The 20,764-nt window shown below is 39.4% G+C and overlaps 1 protein-coding gene across 7 annotated transcripts in view; it reads right to left on the bottom strand.

Moving 5' to 3' along the window:
- Positions 1-312: 312 nt before the first annotated feature.
- ATP8B1 (ATPase phospholipid transporting 8B1) overlaps positions 313-20,764 on the bottom strand; it is a 42,336-nt gene continuing 21,884 nt past the window's right edge. For 5 of the 7 annotated variants that reach the window (XR_008730316.1, XR_008730314.1, XR_008730313.1 and 2 more), the window contains 19 exons: positions 19,552-19,634; positions 17,934-18,092; positions 17,669-17,757; positions 16,716-16,906; positions 15,603-15,811; positions 14,699-14,742; positions 14,396-14,552; positions 13,024-13,212; positions 12,165-12,277; positions 11,517-11,681; positions 11,051-11,162; positions 9,822-9,897; positions 8,901-9,033; positions 7,462-7,747; positions 6,471-6,694; positions 5,465-5,548; positions 3,891-4,531; positions 2,599-2,729; positions 313-1,730 (listed from right to left, as the gene is read on the bottom strand). Coding sequence is in view for 1 of the 7 variants with exons in the window: in XM_055699477.1 (XP_055555452.1) it covers positions 1,500-1,730; positions 2,599-2,729; positions 3,891-4,029; positions 4,286-4,531; positions 5,465-5,548; positions 6,471-6,694; positions 7,462-7,747; positions 8,901-9,033; positions 9,822-9,897; positions 11,051-11,162; positions 11,517-11,681; positions 12,165-12,277; positions 13,024-13,212; positions 14,396-14,552; positions 14,699-14,742; positions 15,603-15,811; positions 16,716-16,906; positions 17,669-17,757; positions 17,934-18,092; positions 19,552-19,634 (3,061 nt within the window). In the remaining 6 variants the exon portion in view is untranslated. Of the gene's footprint in view, positions 1,731-2,589; positions 2,730-3,890; positions 4,532-5,464; positions 5,549-6,470; positions 6,695-7,461; positions 7,748-8,900; positions 9,034-9,821; positions 9,898-11,050; positions 11,163-11,516; positions 11,682-12,164; positions 12,278-13,023; positions 13,213-14,395; positions 14,553-14,698; positions 14,743-15,602; positions 15,812-16,715; positions 16,907-17,668; positions 17,758-17,933; positions 18,093-19,551; positions 19,635-20,764 lie in introns of all 7 variants that reach the window. The other 2 variants (XM_055699477.1, XR_008730315.1) reach the window with 2 other exon arrangements.

Here is a 20,764-nt window from a genome sequence, read left to right as displayed (position 1 = left end):
ACACTTCCACAGGCGCAAAGCCCACTGGCTTTCAAGCTCCCTTCTCAACTACTTTTTCTTAACTTTTTGGTCACCCTTCAAACAATGAAGGCCAAGCTAAAGCAGCTTTGCTTTTCATGACCAAAGCCAAGCAATCCATATCTATGGCGAATGTTTGTCTTTATTAAGTCTCATTAGAAATAGAAGGAATATTTCCCTTTTTTAAAAAAGGCCAACCCCATCATCTCAATGAGAGATTACTTACCTCCATTCCCTACTTAAACTCCTCTCACACTTCCATTTTTCCCCATATACTTATTAGAACAGAAGCTGTAAACTCTAGGATATTTATTTGCATTAGACTTTTTGAAATGTACATTCCTTTAAACAAGAGCTGTATATCATGATTTTTACTATAAAACCATTTCAGTAATAAACCTTACTCCAGGAGTTGGACACAGGTAAAAGTGAAACATTCATACATCTCAACTTCAAGAGCAGAAGTATGTGCAACTGTAAAGAGACTCTCATAAAAACACTTCTTACATTGTCAGAGCTGACTCACTAGCAAGTGAAACATATTCCATCTAAAAGCAACTGTTTTCTAGTTATCCATTACTGCTGTATCTAAAACAGAAATGAACAAGCTTTGGCCAGCTCAAAGGGCGGCTTTCCAGAGATTTTCTGTTCATAAATACACTGTGTACATAGACTCAAACATATTCTAGAACTGGAAAGAGACAGGCAGAGAAACACAGAGCAAGTGAGAAAAAATACTGTTAACTATTGACTCTGATCTCTTTATTTCAGGGGAAAACAAGGAATTTGCTATGAAAGGAATAAGGGCATATCACTCATTCTAACAGGATGCAAAGAATGATCTCTCTCCATCTAGCGCAGCAAGCTGTAGTCAACTGTTGAAGGAAGAGAAAGGAACAGAAACCACACCTGTAAATGTCAGAATTACTAATAAAAACTGACACTGACTGCAGTTTATCACCAGATATATCTTAATCTCAGCTGTACAAGCTCAGATGAGGATATCTGGGGCCCTCTCAAAAGACTGATCATCTGATTTGCCATTATGACTGTGCAATTAAATGAAATGGCGCACACAAGGTTATTGCTACTTAGCAGTTTTGCTTTAAAAGACAAAATATGAAATGTAGCTACAGTTTTATACCAACACATTATTAAAATGAGAAAAAACTTTGCAATTCCAGGCACCACTTTAAAAAAAAGTAACCACCAAACAACCTTATTACAATGCTGGGTTTTCATGCCCTAGCACAGATATCCTTCACTTTCACATTAAAAAGAAATCAGTTGCATGAGGATTAGTAGCTCCATAGAGAACTCTTGGCCTTTCTATGTTTCCAGTAGTCCAAAGCCAGGAAGTTCTGGGATAAAACATAAAAATCTTCACACCCTTATGCCCTTTGGTTAAAAAAAATATCCTGAGTTTTTTTTAAATATTTTTTTTTGTGCAATCATTGGGGCTTCTCCCAAAATGCAGTAAATCAGCTCGTTTCATGAGCATCTCTGACTTGTGTCATACTGTTGCCCAGGACTCCATCCAAAGGAGCCCGTTTCTTCCGTATGCTGCGTCCGGAAGCAATAAGATCAGCATATCCTCGCTGATGGGAGAAAGCGTAAGCAGAACGACGGCCAGATATCCCTCGGCGAAAAGCACTCTGCCGTTGCTTCCACTGTTGTTCTTCTGCCACATATTTCTTACAGTTCTTCTGAATCTTCATGCATGCAAAGACAGATTAGTTTATGGATTACAAGGGAAAACAGGTTGTTTGCACTTACTGTCTGGGGAAATAACCCAATATTTTTTTGCATCCTTAAACTGCTTGGACAGGAGGGTTCTCTTGTTCAAATTTGATTTTGTTACAAACAAGAATATATGCAGTAACACACTGCTGTTTCAGGAAGACTCACTGTGTTACTTTGTATGTCATTATGGTCATTTATCTTTAAACGTCTTTCACCACTGCATAGATTGAAAATATGAAATTGAAAGCTATTCCTGCATTCTTATGTTGACACTTCTTTAATACCTTTTTAAACACCACCACCACAATTTTAACTACTTTCATACCCATATGCTATTTGCCAGCTCAAGGCAGAACAGAAGCAAAACCTGCCCACTATACTCTGACACATAACAACGGAACTCTAGCACAGCCCAAATAAAAAGACGTCAGACCATCAGTAGCTTCAAATTGGGTTTCTGTGGTTTTACAATGTCAAGTGCTCAGCCAAGACAAACAATGAATGAGCCCACACTGGACTGCGTGCTGAGCTTGTACATGTACCTCTTTATCCCAGAGACGCACAGAAGGAAGACACTGGGAAATAAGAACACATAAAAGTGACATTCTGCTTTGGATGGCAAAACGTCACAGCACCAGTTGTCACCCAGCCAGCAGGCAGGCTCCATCTGGCCTCCAGAGAGCCCTGCTGCCACCCTCCCTGGCCATAGGACCTGAGCTCCAGTCTCTTGTAATTCTAGGGCACAGTCACTTACTCATCTCTAATATTAGCACCAATACTGGGTCCTGTAAGTAAAGATATTACTAATTAACCAAAATAACATAAGACTTTACTCACTCTATCACTTTCTGAAGGCCGAATTGTCATAGATAAGAAACGCTGTGCCACTACAGGAAGTAAGCAAATAGCAATTGATAAAATCATGGTCAACCAGAGGTATGGCTGTCTCAGAGCATTTGGAGCAGTTCCTAGGAATTAAAAAAAGAAGAATTAGCTTATGATGTGATCAAGTAAACTAGTTATATAATGCAAATGAGATGCCAAAAGCCACAGCTTCTCTCCAAACAGGACAGGACATACACAGAACCTAACATTCAGGTATTCTGTTGTCTTTCACAATATTAAGCTTTTATTCAGAGACTCTACTATGAAGAGAAAATAACAGCAAGGTATTTTATAAAGCCCTTCTATTACAACATATCCACATCCATGTCAAAGCCCTTTTCAGAGTTCTGGAAGGCTGCAAGACAAATGCTTGGCTGAGATGCACAGTTTTTGTCCTGCTTTAAAGCATGCAAAGCAAGAAAAAGCCCTCCTGGTATCTTGGCATGCATGTAGTCTAGGAAGCAAGCGATATTTAGTAGCCAAATACCCAATCTCATGGAGGTTTCTATCAAACTAAGTAGCAGTCATATCTTTATAAACTTCTGAAATCTATAAAGTATTCAGGTAGAAGAAAATGATAAAAGAAGTCTAAAGCATTACAAAAGGTTAAAGAAAAGTGTTATGTTAGAGTCTACTACCTTTTTTCAGTTGGGTTCAGCTTAAAAATGAGAACATAAAATTGAGGGGATTTGTTATTCTGGGCGGAGATATTTAAATCCAAGGCAACATATGAAAGATCTGTCACTAGGGAAATTAGAAAGCACAGCTTTCCTCAGAAAAAAAATTCCTAACTGGCTGCTACTTACACCTCCCTGGCCTTGCAGCAAGATCCCAGGGAGCTGCTAACAGCATTTGGCGCCATCCTCCTTTGGGGTTTTACCTTCCACTGATCAGTTAAAGCAGCTTGGCAAATGCATACTCTGCCAGATCATCATATTCCTCTTACTTTAATATTACATCTAAAAATTTTTAATAATTTACACCAATTTTAACTTAGTTTTTACTTGCAGACTCCTACTGCTTGGCAACATCCAGTTCCAGCTCTTTTTCATTAAAAGAAAAGAAATACTCTCAATAAAACAACCTGGCCTCAAACATCAACAAAACCCTTCCTTGGAAGTGAATTGGTACTTAACGTAGTTTTACAGGCATCAGGTTCATGCCACGACATTTCGGCCATAGTTCTGCTGACATTACAAAGCTGCATGAGAGAGGAACAAGAAACACAAAACACAAGGACTGACCTGTGAAGTGAAAGCCAGAAGGAAAGAGAACATGGATTCCAGCACTGTGGAAGTCAAATGTGATACCAAAGTAAAGTGCAATACTTCCAAATACTGAAAAAGCATTAACAAAAGTCCAGTAAGATGTATCCAAGCCAATCTGAAAGCAAACAAAACCTCCAAATGAGTTTATTAATTTAAAATAATGTCAACTACTCTGAAGACTGATAGCATTTTGGTTGAGTAATCTCTTATCCAGTTACAAGTCAGCCAGCCAGAGCACATCAACAGAGAATAGAGAAGGCAAAAAAGAGAAGCTTTTTTACATACTGTTATGTTTTTAGTAGACAAATTTTGAAACACAACCAGAAAGTGTTTTCAGAGCAACAAGAGATGGGGAAGCTAAGCTCACTTGCCTGAAAATTGACGACAAATATAAGAGAAGATGCTGCTGTGACAGCAAATGACTGATAATCTGAAGGTGCTTCTCCATCTTGTCCCATGGTTTTAAGGTAAGCTCCATATGGTATGAAGAAGATTATCAAGGAAGTTATAGCTCCATGAAGCAAACTTAAAAAGAATTTCTTGTAGTTAAAAAGTAAATCCTTCTGTCCCAAAACATACAGTCTAGGGAACCGAAGACTCAATTTGTCACTCACATCCTTAAGAAAGGGGGAAAAGGAAAAAAGAAAAAGTTGCTGTAATTTCTTGTTCTCAGCATGAGCTTTTAAAGAATAAGAAGCTGAACTATACAATGCCCCAAAGGAAATGACACATTTCCTTTTCAAGTAGCAGTGTGGGAAGCAGGACTTTGCACAGAGTAAGTCTGGAGGACATCTTTCACAAAGCTATCTCATATCCTATTTACAGGCTTCTAGATTTTTAGCCCATTATTTGCCAAGGCAAGAATGTCCACAATTACAGAGCTCTTCACAGCCATGTATTGTGCTGGAGTCCTTTCCCTACACAGCAAACAACCAGAAGATGGGGGCTATTGTTGCATGTCCTGACTTTAAGCCTCTAACAAATACTCCAGTGAGACCTTAAATTTGGTACTGAATTTACTTCTTAGCTTTTATCACAAAAGAAAGCAAAAACATTGATTTCCCTAATCAGCAGGTAAGCCTTGTGTGGAAGAATGTGGAGAAGGCCAAAAGCACTTGTCCCTCTGGATTAAAACAAATGTTACACACCAAGACTTCCTAGCAAACATGGTCATTCAAAATTGTTTAGTCCCTACATCTTCAGCTCAGAAGGGTAAGCAAGGAACATCTTTTCCCATTAACAGAGCTGCCCATTGCTGTGCTGTGTGAATGACGACACAGAACAGCAGGCATTAAGAAACATTTTTAACAAACATTATTAGCGCTGAAGACCTCCAACCCAATTAACTTTGGTTATTTTGGTAACCCTCTGCTTATTGTCTCGTTACCTCACACACTGGGAAGATGAATACATTTTTTAAAAGCCAAAAAAACCAAACCAGCCACCCAAAAATGCCTTGTATATAGAACAAAGCAACCAGTTTCAGTATAATTAAAGACCTGATGTTAGTTGCCTTTGGATTCATCTGTTATTAACAATGTGGAGAATACCTGGTCAAGCAACCCAACCAGCAGAACCGGAAGACTAGAATACAATACATTGTACAGTGTGATGAACCAGTCTTCATATGCTGTCTGCAAGAAGAGGAGGAATATCAGTAAGTTAATGATTTCTTTTTGATTACACCCTTTCTTTCCAGTTCCTGAGAAAGTTCACACGTGCTCTACTACAGCATTAAGTTACCAAGGTGTCTCAGTGTTTACCCAAAAGGCAAGCAGCACCTCAGCTCAAAGCTCTGTCGAAACTAGTTTTAGCCTGTATTAAGCTGCCCCCTCCTTACAAACCATTGGTGTTACCTGACCCGGAACACAATCAAAACCGAACACTTCACACGAAGCGTCAACCTGGTTTGTAGCTGCACTTGTGACTGTGATAAGCACTTGGCATCCCACACACAAGTCTGGGAGCCCTGGTTTCTTTATATGCTCCTTTTTGGCTCTGTCCTAGGCAGCCAGTTTCCATCACAGCACACAGCATGAACCCCAGGCAGGGCTGCTTGTCTATGACTACAGCCTTGATCATCCATGCTGGTCCATGCAGTGACATCTGCCTGTCTTTCGGTTATGCCCACAGAGATGCCTCTCAGCTCTAAAAAGCCTTTCCACACTATATGCACTTCAAACACTGCCAGTTACAACAAACACATTTCAAGCCATTCTAGCCAGCAGTTCAAGATCAAGAATTGGCTTCCTACAGATACATACATGCACTGTCTCACTTAACCTAGGAGTACCTTAAGTAGCAGGAAAGGTTTCCCAGACTGCTATATAACAATCTCTTCCTCCCTGTACAATCATGATACTGACTTCAGTGTTCTGAAATCACAACCAACTGCTTAGCTTGTAACTAACTAGATTAGCAGTTATCACCTATTCTCCTGCAGAAATTATGATAACTTCAAGGTTCCCATCACTTCCCAGGTTAACCCTCTGCTATTCTGCACTGACAGAAAGGAAGATGTACTTGTTAACTTTACACACGAGCATGCCTTCTTACCTGGGCAGAAAAGCCATTAAAGAATGAATACCAGATGTGGACTAGCGTAAAAGCAAAGTTCTTGTAGAAAAAATATCTTAAAAACTTGCACATCCTAATGTAAGACCATCGTCCGTGGACCAGCAGCAGTCTTTGGAGGTAGCGGAATTGCCCAAAAGAGTAGTCACTTGACATAACAGCTTGCATCCCTTCTTGGCCACTGATTCCAACTCCAATATGGGCAGCTAAGTTAATGAAACAAACACCACACACTATGTTTAATAACAAAGGTAGAGGAACAATACGACGGAGGGCAAATCTTCTACCGGTTCCTATTCTCTCCTTCAGATTCCTCTGCCCCATTTTATTTCTGTGCACAGCACAAAAGCTGCATTAGAGACTAATGCACAGTGCAAAAGCCCTTCCTTGCCCTGTTATTTGCTGCTCACCTCTCCACTGTCGCTTGGCTTCTCTCTCAGCGCTTGTTCCATCAGGATGGATGCTGGGAAATTTGACCAAGGGAGAACTAAGCAATGAGACAGAGCAAGCAAGCCCCTGCACAAACTGGCCATGCAGCTTACAAACACACCTGTCACATAACCGTATCCCAGAAGTTTCTTTCTCAGTGGGCTTTCTCAGGAAGTGGTTCAAAGAGCACTAGCTGCAATACAGGGTGGCTAACACCTCCAAGCAAGGGGCAGCCAAGCTACTGCTTTGTTCTTTGTATTACACTTTTGTAACCCACAACATGATAACAGATGTAATTCAAGCCCCTTCTCAGGGAATGTCTACAGAAAAAGCTAACATGTATCAGCAAAAAACACTAACCATTTCATAAAGGGCTTCCTCAAAAAAGGAAAGAACAGGCACAGAAGCTAACAAAATTCAAGTGATGTTAATGTGGGTAATGAAATAGATGGTAGAGTCTTCTGAACAAAGAGTAATAGTGAAGGGAGTGCAGGAGAACACCCAGAAGAGATCCTTCCTACCCGGAGTTTTACAGCTGCCTTACTTTTAATCATGTTTACATCATTGGCACCGTCCCCAATAGCCAGAGTAATAGCTTTCTTGTACTTCTTCACAAGCTCAACCACCATGGCTTTCTGCTTCGGAGTCACTCGACAGCAGATCACAGCCCTGCATTCACAGGCCAAATCAACAAAGTTCTTCTGTTGCTGTTCTTTGTAAGCTTCAGCCCTTCTTCTCTTCTCAGTTTGCTTTTTTTTCTCTTCTGCTGTCCTGGGGAATTTCAGTTTCAATTTCTTTTTCTTCTTTTTCTTCTCTAGCAGGATTTCATTCTGTGTAACAAAAACATATCATGTTCCCTTTGACACTATTTCAAATCTCACTCCAAGTACTGCCTATGCAACACACTGTACTTCATTATGCTCCCATCATCCATTTATAGCATTTTAATAAAATGCTTGTGCAGAGTAGCAAAGAAAGAGGTATGGAAACAATGAAAAGAATGTACTCTGGGGGATTAACAAAAGCAAAATGCTTGTACTTACTATCACTGCAGTTCTTACAGAGTTCAAAGGAACATTTATTCTGATGGGAATGAATTCACTTTTGAAAACATTGTGGTATTTAAACCTCTCCCTCTCCTAGCTCCCAGTCTCCTGAAAGAAGCATGACCATGCCCAGCACATGTGGAAATGTCCTATAAATACCCGGGGTAGCTCTGGGGCAGTTAGCTGGAGCAGGGGCTAACCGAGGCCTGCAATTTTATCTGATGCTCCTGCTAGACTACCAGTGGGCATCCCCAGCCTGCTTCCTATGCCTTATGCACAGATGTACATTTCTTTATGCGAAATCAACATTTAGGGCTGGAATGCTGAAACGTGGCAGATGGTCCTTAGCTGTCCACTGGACTTTCTCCTTCACAGGTGTCTGTATGAGCAGCCTGCCAACAGGGTTGGTAATCGTCACTAAATTACTGCTAGCCACCTCTCTGCTAAAAGCTCTTTTCTGCTATCTAAGGTCCTGTAAGAGTACTATATTGCAGGAATGAGCAGAAAACTTGTCTTTTTTTCTACCCTTTCACTCCCATCTCTCATTTCAAGCACTATTTCTGTGCCTATACTGAAGCCACACCATCCTGTAATGCTGGCAGCCATCTCTCTCATTATTATTTTTTTTTTCCATTAGACCAGAATCCCCATGAAGAATAAATACTCTGAAAATCAGACTGTGCTTTTGCAGGGGTGTGGCTTTACTTCAGTGGCAGCTACGAGGGTGATTTGAGAGGCCCAAGACATCTCAAAACCGAAAATATTTCTGAATATAAATATCAAACAGATGCATTCAATTGGCAGCACAATGGCCAAAGAGTTTTCAATGACTGGTGTGGCAAAGCAGACAAATGAACAGAGTCCTCAGCACAGGACATTGGGACTTGGTGGTACTGCCAAGATCTCAACTACACAGGAGAACACCTTTTGTACATACCAACCAGGAGCCAGTGATTATTAAAGCACGATCTTTACTACCCTGGAAGAAGGGCTCATTCATTCTAAGAGAGGAATGTGTACTTGATCCAGCTCTGTTCCTCTGGTTTTCCAACCTGGTTTGAAGAAGAGCACTGGAAAGAGAGGTAGATATTATTACAGAAAAATCAAGGATAAAGTTTAAGCTAGATCAGTCCCAGACTGAAAATCTGCAAGAAAGAAATGTATTGTATGTTGCAAGGATTTTTTTTTGCCATGTATTAGGTGATGCTCCAAGCAGTGCTAGAGCAATAGTGAAAAGAGGATCATACTGGTTTGCAAATTAGGAAGAATTTGGAAAAATGAGTCAGAAATAGCTGTGACACCATTAGGCCCTAGTTGTTCTCCCAGTCTCATGCTGTTTTTCCTTGGGTCTAACCATTTTGAAAAATTCTTTATGACTAAGCACTGAGTATCTTATGATCCACTGTGGTTTTATAGCATAGGTCTGTATGCGTACAGGAGCATAGGACAGAGTGAAAGATAAGCTTGCGTAATGCTGGAGTTCAGGGACAGGCAGCAAGAACAAAACCTGGCAACTACTCAAGATTTGGACTAGGGACAGACCTGCCTGGCCCACTCCAGGTGGTCTCCAGACTTGTCCAAACTACAGGACAAATTTAATGTCAACAGTTGACCTAGAACGTAAAAGATCCTGCAAACAGGGTATCACCACCTTTACCCAAATTAAAGGGCTGCCTTGTAAAACATCACAATTCTGTAAAAAGCAAAGAAATGGGCAATGTACAGTTGAACAACTGCCGAGAAATACTGTTCAGTCATTGGGGAGTCACTGTGGGACAAACCAATGTTACTGCCAGGTTAAAAGTGTTCCATTTTTAAAACTAATTCATAAAGAAAAAAAGAAGTGCTTCTCACTTGCCTGGTATCTTCTCCATAGCAGATTATTGTTTCATCTGTTAAGAGTTCACAAGAAAATCCAATATTTTCAGCAGTTTCTACAATTACAAAAATGAGAGGAAAGTATTTACTTAAAGGTCTGTCATGAGTAACTGCTGGGAGCAGCCAGAAGTACCTGAAGTCCTCTTAAGTAATTTTTGAAGTTAAGTTTCAGTATGAGAAGCTCCCTTTCATTACCACAGTGTGGATGAACAGGGGTGTGTGTATGTGTGTGTAAATCATACATAGCACAGAGAAGCAGGGGGAATGCTTGTTAATTATTTGTCATACAACAACTGTGGGCACAGTGGGCAATGGATTTAAAGTCAACAACAGGAAACTATATTTCCTATAAAACATTTCCTATAAAATGCACATTACTTGTGTGGAATGTGGTGGAATGCATTGTCACAAGATGTTTTTAATGGAAAAACTTTTAATGACCTGGAAAAGTCTATCAGGCAATTCATGGAAGAAAGATCTGCCAGGGCCTATTTAACTTGATGGTGGAGATGTAGCCTCCATGTCACAGAGCCATTTCACCAAAGGCATCACAAGAATCAACTATGGGGTATGCCATACTGTCCTGCTCCGACCTTACTCTGGATTCCTTGAGCCAAAGCTGTCACCAGCATCAGAGAGACACTGGTCTGGTAGTACCTCCACCCAGGCTGTAGTAACGCCATTCTTAATTACAAATTTAATGCAATTTCTTGAACTGACTTAACAAAATGTGTTGCCAGACTACAGACTACCAGAAGAAATCAACTACCAAAAGAAAATCAAATCAGTTTCTGTCAGCAGCACTTGTGATTATTTGAAAAGTAAATCTGCAGTGTAAGAAGACAAGTTTCAGTATCTGCCCTCAGAGCCAAGCAAGCCTGGTGTTAAAAGCAAGTTATCCTGCATTTGCCTTACACTGGGAAAAGCAGTAGCTGGATATTTCTGTACAGAAGATGGTTACAGAACCAGTCATCTAAGATAATCTGTTGGAGGAACTGAAGTTACGCAGAAGCCCATCCAGTAACTCTGGATTGGGAACAACTGGGATGAAATTCTGCATATTGTAGAAATTCCTCCAGTTTCAATTCAAATGGACTTTCATACTAAGCTTTTCTACAAACACGCTTTATTTCTAGTCTGCATTTGCCCCAGTTTATCTTCTAGCTCTTATGCTGTTTTTACTAACTCTTTGGCCGTAAGCAAACCCACCTTTTTTGTCACCCGTAAGCACCCAGATTTTAATGTCTGCTTTTGAAAGTCTGGAAATGGTTTCTGGAACTCCATCCTGTAGTTTGTCTTCAATAGCTGTCGCACCAAGCAGCTGGAAAATATTTGAAATACAGGCATTTAGTAGGATAAACATGTGTAGAAAACTGATTCATTTTCAGTAGAGGATGAAACTGTTCTGGACAGGTCTTCAAGACAAGGTACTCAAGCTACAAATTCAGTAGACAAATGCTTGCACACAGAAGCAACCACACTGAAGTGCACATACAAAAATACATTTCCCTTCATTTTGTTAAACTCTTAAATTTAGTATGGCTCTAAAGCAAATAAAATACTGAAAAGATCTAAGTCAAAATGTCCTAATAAACAAGGATAATTTATTTCCAAAAAGATCTGTTTCTTCCTGTATGAGAACAAAACTACACTAAAAATGTAAAGCTTGACTTACAGTTAAGTTTTTTTCTATTTCCTCATATACTTTGTCCAGAGCTTCATCACGATGAGTTGTAGCTACACTGGCCTCCATAAATTTTTTATTCCAAGCTTCAAATTCATCATGACTAATGTCTCTGTAGCACAGGCAGAGTGTCCTAAGAGTTTCATTTGCAAAAATCTGAAAAATAATAATAATTTAAAAAAAACATATCCACAAAACAGAACTCTCAATTTGCAATCCAAATCTAAGAGTTAAGATCATAAGCATTTGGTAAGTCTGATAAAACAAATCTGACTGCACAATTAGTCCTGGGCATTTCAGAAATGCCAAAAATTAAATTGTAGCTGACAAGGCAGTCTGAACTGAAAGACTGAAGAGATGACAAACAGAACAGGGTGTAGTGACCCGGAATACTGATAACTACAAAAAAAAGCATGTAGACAAAATTTAAGTTTACTTCTCATGAGAAGACATGAATGCATTTTTAAGAACACGCATGAAAACTTACATTACTTTGATTATTTCTCAGGTTTGGGATAACTTGTAGAACCAATTATAGTCTGCAATTGTTTAAACAGCTTAGGAAAAGGAAACTAATAAATCTATAGTCAGAAATAAACTATTTTTAATTTTTTAAATTCATATGAAATACAAACGTACATCTAGTGCTTCTTCTGTGGCTTCTCTCTTTAGATTCCTTGGGTGCAACCGTTCATAAATTACTGTATCAGCCCCTTTACAATACAGCCTGATATTTCCACCTGATTCCCTTACTGTGGAGTAAAATATGAGAAGTGGGACAAATGTTAGAGTACATTTGAATTAAGGAATAGTTTCATATTAGATTTTTCAGTCTGCTGCTAAGTACCAAAGCTACAAGATCACGTTTCTTCTTCATCACATCCAATACCGTTCAATTAAGTAACTTGGTTGACAAGTGCATTTCTTCTTCTCTTTCATGAGAGGAGGGGATTTTTAAATTCCCAAGGATTAAATTTTTGATAATGGTTCATCTGCTATTAACATCTCACTTGCCCATAGGACCTGGGCAGAGCATATGCTAGAGGTAAGATGCACTGTAATTACAGCCTTAAAAACAGATCTCTAACTGTTTCAGGACTGACTTCTTTAAAGATAGTTAAAATCAAAACAAAAGAGCTATTTATACCTCAACCTGCATATCTAGTATTCCAATAGCTAGAGGAACATGCAGCTCATTTGCTCTCTCTGGCAAAAGGGGAATAAATCATCTTTGTAGCATTTCTTCAAGCTTCTACTAAAGGGACCTAAGATTGTCTTCAGCAGAGGCCACATGTGAACACCAGGACTGTCTAGCAGACACATTTACACCTAATTACAAAGCCTCTCTTTTGCTATCCAGAGCTATGTGGATTAAATCTGTCACAGGATGGTGTGTTAACACACCTTTAATTCTTGACTTCAACTCCCCTTGCACGTACATTTTCACCTACGGAATACAAGTGACCTTTTCTATAAAGGCTGGTCGTAATCAGCTTACCAATGACAGACATCCGTTTTCTATCACTGTTGAAATCCAAGATTGCAAGGACATCATAAGTTCTTTCAATCCCCATTTCACTTATAGTGATAGTATTTTGTGTTCGTGACAGAAAAACATAGCCAAAGTTTCTGGCTGCAATAACCAGGGCCCCTTCATCTGGGGAAGCTGCTTGGTAATTGAGCTGACCTGTATCATTGAAACAGTGAAGAGAAAGCCAGGATATACTTGAGTGTTACAGGGGCACTTGGACACCACAGCTACAAAATTCACACCCATTCTTTAGAGAAACCGAGCGCTGGACAAGCAAAGTCCTTTCCCTTTCTGAAGTGGGATCTAATATACTGCTGCAACACCCAACAGCAGCGCACACAGAGGAGAGGGACTAGGGATCCCCCCACCCTGCTTTTATGACATGTACTTTCAAAATGGGATAAACCACTCAACCTTCTTCTTTCCAGGTATAAAAGCAAAAGCTGTAACTTCTTCTGTATCAAAACAAGTCTAGCTTAAATATCTTAATTTCTCAATACATTCACTTAAGCATTTTCAAAGGAAGCTCCGAAACACAAATCCTCGGCCACAGACACCAATACACTGTAGTGGAAACAGCCCCAAAAACATTAGTTGGAAGAACAAGTAAGGACAGGAGACTACTGGTTTCAGAGAGCTCTTGCAAAGATGGGAGTAAAGCAGTATTACTCTTCAATGTTTTAACTACATCTTCCAACTTTATTTTTTACATTCAATAGCTGTTCACCTCTAAATTTAGTTTCTGTCACTTTTTTTGCTATTCCTTTTGCTTATTTGCTGCCAAATATGTCCAAATCTTAGGACAGACATACATGATTTGTGTAAGTCTATGGGGCTGTGAGTCACTGTGTAAGAGCATGAAACCCTCATGCTGAAAACATTCATTTTTCCACACTGGAAATAAGTTTCCGAATGTATTTGTACTTTCACATATGTATGTGGAACCACAGACTATGCTAATGTCATTATGATTTCCCTTGAGGTTTATGCTTTTGAGATTTTAAAGATTTATTTGAAGAGAGAGGACCCATTACATGAAAACACAAGACCTCTGTATGAACTGTTCCCCTGCTTTTTTAAATCTGCTGTTATTTAAGATGAGCATTTGCCACAACTGTAACTGTTATAAAGACAGTCCTCCTTCCATAAAGGGTCAGATAAATTGAGCACAGGGAGTAGCACTGACTCCTGCTTTCATTTAATTTAAAAGAGCAGCCTAACACTTCTCACTTATGGGACCAGCATTAGTTTTGGATCTCTCCCTTGTGCAACCAGATTTGAGTGACTGTTTCCCCTAACACAAGTGAAAAAAACCCAATATATATATATATACACTCACCATCAGAAGCATCAACCATGACTGTGTGACAAATGGCAAGCAGAAAAAAGAACTTATGAATTTCTGGCTCCTTCCCAGATTTTATTTGCTCTATCAGATAGTGATCATAGAATGAGAACTTTCCATCTGCATACTTGTTCCAGCTGAAATCCACTTGCTGCTTAGACAACAGAAGAAGGGAGAGTTTGAGTTATGTCATGTGCAATTACTTTGTGCCTACTTGCATCTCTTCATACTTTGGCAAGGGAACGTTCCATGTTCTGCAGGCCACAGGGGCTTCAGCACCAGATCAGACCAACCTACCTCTGGGTGGCTCTGAAGCTGCCCTGCTTCATCCCGGCAGACTCCTGCAATGCAAGCACCATCAGTTAGAAGGCACAGGACAGAACAACAAAATTACCAAAGTCATTCACAAAGTAAAAAATATATAGAATACCTACCACACTAGAATAGCTCAGAATTAAAAAAAAAAAAAAATAAAATCTTTCACAGCCAATGTACCTTTATATACTACTAACACCAAAGCAAACATACAGGAAAAAAAAAGGTGCGGTAAAATTGTCACAAACTATCCACGCTGGCTTAACACAGCTTTCACTGTCAGAAATTTCTCCCCTCTCTGCAGAGGTAAGATGTTTCAAAAGCACATGACATTAGCACAATGTGTTCTTTGCCATTTGAACCAACCAGACAGTAGTTTTGAAGCACACATGCTGCATATTCTAAATATTGAAATCCAGAAAAGATTGAAAATTGAAGTAACTAACACTAAAAACTCCTGCTCTTACTGCATTCTCTTATTTGTTTCCAGATTAATTTTGTCCCTGAAGCGTTTCTACCAAAAGTAAAGCATTCTGCATATAACTAATTTCTGACTTTTCTGATGCAAAGTTTCTATTTAGATCCATCATTTTCCACTTTTCAAATGGGAAAAGGGTGGGAAACCGTAACAATTCAATTTTACTGGAACTTTACTCAATACCTGGACTAAATTGTGGAATTTCAGCTGAAACAAAGATGACTCATATGCACCCAATTTCAAACAAGCATTCAAATTCCTACTCATTTGTGTAGACTGGCCAGATGCTGCCAACTGGGTTAGACAGGGACTTGCAGGGACTTCCCTCTGTGCTCCGGGCACAAATCAGAGTTCCTATGCTAGACACATTTTTTTGCTACAGGGTGCAGTGGCGTGGCACGAACTTACCGTATCTTTGTCCGTTTATGCAACATTTTTTAAACGTCATGATGTTCTGTGTAAGTGTTCCTGTCTTATCAGAGAAGATGTAGTGGATCTGCCCCAGCTGCTCATTCAGCGTGGTGGTTCTGGCCTTCGCAGCTGTGTCCTTCTCAGGGTAATACATTTGCAGGTCCCAGTTTATAAAATAGCTTTGGCCCAAGCGAATCACTTCAACGCTACATGAAATAAAATGAATTCTCTCACTCCCAACCGCATCTCAAATTTCAAAATGATGACACATTATCAGATCCAGGGGACTCTGTTTTCAGGGACTCAAATTGCTCAGATAGCCCAGGCACTTAAGACAAAACAATTACATTTATCAGCACATTACAAAGCACCATAACCTCTATGCAGGCCACTCAAACTGATGTTGGATTACAGCTTCAACAACACTGTGGTAACAGGGCAACAGCCTCTATGCCCTTATCAAGCAAAAGGTATCGATGGTGCTGCTCCTGTAAGACATAGAAATCCCACTTGGGAATAGCATTTTAAGTAAAATTTGGAGAAGAGCAGGTAGGAGGTTGTAGGACTTCAAATATGCTACAGACAGGTTTGTCAGAGGCAAAATTATTCATACCTCATGGAGCAGTAAGGTCTCTCTTTTGAGAACTAAGTCTGAAAAATATGTTTTTTCCATTTGAATTCTTTTTCCCAAGTAGTTTCTTTCATGCACTGTGACTGCAGAACTAGGCTGAGAAGTTAAATACCAGCAGGATCAAGTCTCTAATTTTGTCAGAGATCATTGCTTGGCAGAATTTTTTCCTTAGTCAAAGTATAGAACAGATACGCTTAATACTATAAAAAAGCTTGATATCTTTACATTCTGAGTCAAAGATCCTTGAGTGATGACTTTATATTAAAAGCAATACAAATCACATTCTTGTAAAATATCAGCAAAGATGAGCTTATCCAATGTCTTTTCAATAAGACAGAGAATTAATATGCTTTCCCATCCAACGTGGAGCTGCACTTGTTACCACCAATGGGAAATTAAGTCCATTCACCATTAACCTGTAAGTGAAGTAATTCAACCCTACCACCAGTTCAGCTTTAAAGGCCAAGGCATTTACCTACCTCACATAGAGGGAAATGGGAACCATCGTGTTCAGAACAATGATATATCCCCAAAAGTTAAGGAAGCCACGATACGGCGGACTGAAGTCTTGCGCGTCATAGAGGTACCAAGACAAGTTGCCGATCTGCTGCTCCCAGTAAGTGTGTCCAATCGCAAGGCCAGCCGACAGCAGGATGAGGACGATAAAGATCTACAGCAGAGAGGGGCCCATGACACTTCAGAAACATTTGCTTGACTTAAATCCCAACCCCCCATCTTTAAAATGGAGTATTACATCTATTTGTAAGCAAAAAGAAGGGGGAGCAAACCTTTCCCACAAAATAGTCTCTTCAGATTATCCGGGTTCTAAGTTGAGTCTATTCTCCAAGCATCGTCATCATATTTTTATGTTTATTTCAGAAGGCAGTAAATGGGGCACACGCATATGCTCAGAGCAGAGGCAGAACCACAGTCATACCGAGACATGTGGCTCTACCTGACAACAAGCCAGCTCCTCTCTCCTCTTTCCCCATCCCAGGGAATCACACTTAGCAGAGTGCAGGTGGTAGGAAGTGCGTACTCTCATGCACATGCCCCATGGGTGCTGATCAAGGACAAAACCCACAGGTGTTGAACTTTTCAGGCTGCACAGACCTCTGGACCAGGACCTGGCTCCTCAGGTCTCTGTCCAACAGTTCAGTGCAGACAAGCAGAAGCACCTGCAACACTGGTTCTGAAGCACTTCTCTGCATCATATAGGCTGCTCTAACACCTGCAGTTTAGGGTCAAAGATTCTGCCAACAGCAAGGCACGTTTTTAGATTTCCTCCTACTTCATCTCAGCTCATCAGCATCAAAACACAGTGGAAACATACTTATTACACCAAAAAGAAAAAAAACTTTCCTAAATTTGCATTCACCCTAGTCACTTAAAAATGAACTCAAACATCTGATTTGTAAACAAAAAGGCTTACAGTATAAACCATGTAATTCATAAGGGAGTCAATTTTTGTCCTTTTAAATCTTGTCTTTCCACTATTTTTCATTATTTTTGTATCAGCACCTAAATATAAAGAAAAAAAAAAAGGAAAGATGCAATATGCAAACGAGTGCTAGCATTACTATTTTACAAAACTGGGATATCAAACACAGTCAATGGTTATAAGATAAAGATGTAATTTCACTCTATACGGCATGCTTTTAGTTAGTAAATACTGTACATGTTAAATTCATAAATACCTGCAAATATGACCACTCCATGGCAGAAGTCTGTATTCCTGATTTTACATCCACGTAACAAAATCTTATCAGCATCCAGTGAATAAGTCGTGTTTCTCCAGTATAATGTTCCTGTAAACTTATCCAGTCGGTTATTAGGTTCTTCACATTCAATCAGACCTAAAAAAGTTTGAAGAATACATTTAATATACAATAGTTAAATAAAAACACATTGATTTGTATCCACCAGAGAAGCAGTTTTACTTCATGAGATTTGGGTTTTTTTGAGAAAATGAATGTTCTGAATGAACAATTCCTTTGAAGTTTAGCGTGTATGAATATTCAGTGCTGTACTGCTGGTATTTTAAATATGGTATCTTAGGGTGGTATTTTGCTTTCCAGATTGAAATAGCAGAAAGGATTCATTTCTGCACCAAGACCAGAACACACAGCATTTACTGTCAAAGGGAGAACTTTTTGTTCACCCTTAATTTTAACATTTTTCAAGTTTCAACAAAGGCCTGCATACAAAAGCAAGCATCTCTCTGGATCTTACACTCTAGCACGAACATGGCATTCAGTTAATTTTGCCATTGAAGACTAACTAGCAACAATCCAACGAGGGGAAGACAACCCTCATGCAATGCATTGCTACAGATACACGTTGCCACCACGCATTGCTACGCCACCCAAATACTTGAATAGTATGGCTGAAAAGTGACGTTTTACTGCCACTCTTAGGACTTGCCCTATTCCCACTGCCTACTTTACAACTGGTGACTTGATCATATATATTTGCATTTCCATCCCCCAAACTGAGCTCATCCTAGAACTTTGGTTCATGCTGCACTTACCATTACGAAAACTCTGATTCAGAAATAAAACAAATAAACATAAACGTCAGCATAACTGCCGACTGCTACAAGGAGCACAGAATGGCAGTTTCAGGCCAAACTCTGAATTTTAACTTAACAACTATTGTGCAAAAAAGCATCTCCCTTCTGTTTATTTTGAATATGTCAGCTGCTCATTTCACTTTGTGCTCCTCAGTTCTTATACTGGAGGAAACCAGGAATAACAGTCCCTACTTGCTTACTTCTCCACGTCATGCTGGTTTAAGTCTTTTGTCTTTTTTTTTTTTTTATTTTAAAGCATTTGCAATTTTAGAGTGGCTAAAAAATCCAGCTTGAGATAAAACTTTGCGTCACATCTCAGTAAAACAAAGGATTGCCTGCCCTTCAAGCTTCCACAACACACACAGAAAGTGGCTACATCATAACGATAAATGTGAAAAGGACAACAGAAGATAATTTCCAGATGCAAAACCAACAGCAAACTTCCTTTTTTTCCAAAGGAAACAGGCAGGCAAACATTAATAAAGGGCCCCATCCTCTCTACTCAGTGTGCCATAGCTCATTCATGGCAAAAATCTCATTTTCAGACAGACTATATTTTGTTCCGCAGCACAATTTCCTCATGCAGCTTGCTGATGCTGTCTTATGACAAAAGCCAGGCAACCACTAACTCCAGAATGACAACCACCATTGGCAATGCTTCCATCCCCACCCATGTTTTATCTACTTTCATTGAAACTGTTGGAGCAACACTGGAATAGTTGTAAGAATGTAACTGTACAAACCATTAAAGTCTGCCATCGCACTTTCTTCTTGAAGATATCTGTGTGTTACTTCAAGTGCCATTTTGAATTTTAAGTTAGTCTCACTAACAAGAAAGGATAAAAAGGTCATTTTATCAAAAACATGGATGCAGGAAAGAAGTCTGAACAAAATTAATTTAAGCAAGTCAATATGCCACAGGTACCAACCCCCTTTGAAGCAACGGCAAAGCCATAAGAAGCATTCACGAAACATATGACTAGTTCTTACACTGGTTGCTTTTCTTCACAAATGAAATCTTACCCCTTTACCTTTGCTCTCTGTAAGTAAATGAAGCCTCTCACAATCATTGTTTACTAATGCAACAATCAAGTTTGAAGTAATGGTTATTTGAAAGCAGTATTTAATATCGGATAGCTGTTAAAAGCTCCGATAAGAGATCAAACCTTTCACAACATAAACAGATCCTTGTTTTGCATGATGTTATAAGTTATCTTTTTAAGATTACTAAAGGTTGAGTGAGGAATACACTGTTCATTCAGAAAAATCGGTATTTCACCTCATTAGGTGAAGTCCATATCATTATGGACTTTTCTAAAAGAATTCCACACTAGCTTTCCTGACAACATCAACTAAAACAACATTTACAAAGCAAACGTTACAGAGACAGTAAGATTTACATTATCTAAGCAGTTTTTATGAAAACCTTTTGCAGAAAAGTATGTATTTTTGTTTTGCCACTCGGTTGGAAGAGACCTCTGGTAATCAATAGCCCAACCTCCTGTTGGAAGCTGGACCTTAGATGAGGTTATCCAAGGCCCTGTCAAGCGAAGCTTTGACTGTTTCCAGTGTGAGAAATTCCACCACTTCTCTGCATAACCTATTCCAATGGTCAGAATTATCCACTACCAGAACAGTTATGCCTGAATGCAGATAGAATTTCCTCTGAAGCAACTTATATCCTTTGCTGCTTCTCCTGTCAACGCACATCCTTGTGAAGAGAGTATCTTCTCTGTAACTATCTTTGAGGTATCGAAACAATGATTAAACCACCCTTCTCTTCTCCAGGCTGAATAAATCCAAGTCCTTCACCCCTTCTTTATATGTCATGTTCTCCAACACTTCAAATATCTTTTCAGCACTCCAGTGGACCCTCACCAATCTTTCATGATCCTTGAAGTGTGAGGATCAAAAACAGGACACAGTTTTCCAGTAGTGGCTTAACAAGTGACAAGC

This window comes from Falco cherrug, chromosome Z (assembly GCF_023634085.1).
Source record: "Falco cherrug isolate bFalChe1 chromosome Z, bFalChe1.pri, whole genome shotgun sequence".
Lineage (NCBI taxonomy): Eukaryota > Metazoa > Chordata > Aves > Falconiformes > Falconidae > Falco > Falco cherrug.
Note: the sequence above shows the minus strand (reverse complement) of the source record. Positions and strands in the feature narration are given on the sequence as shown.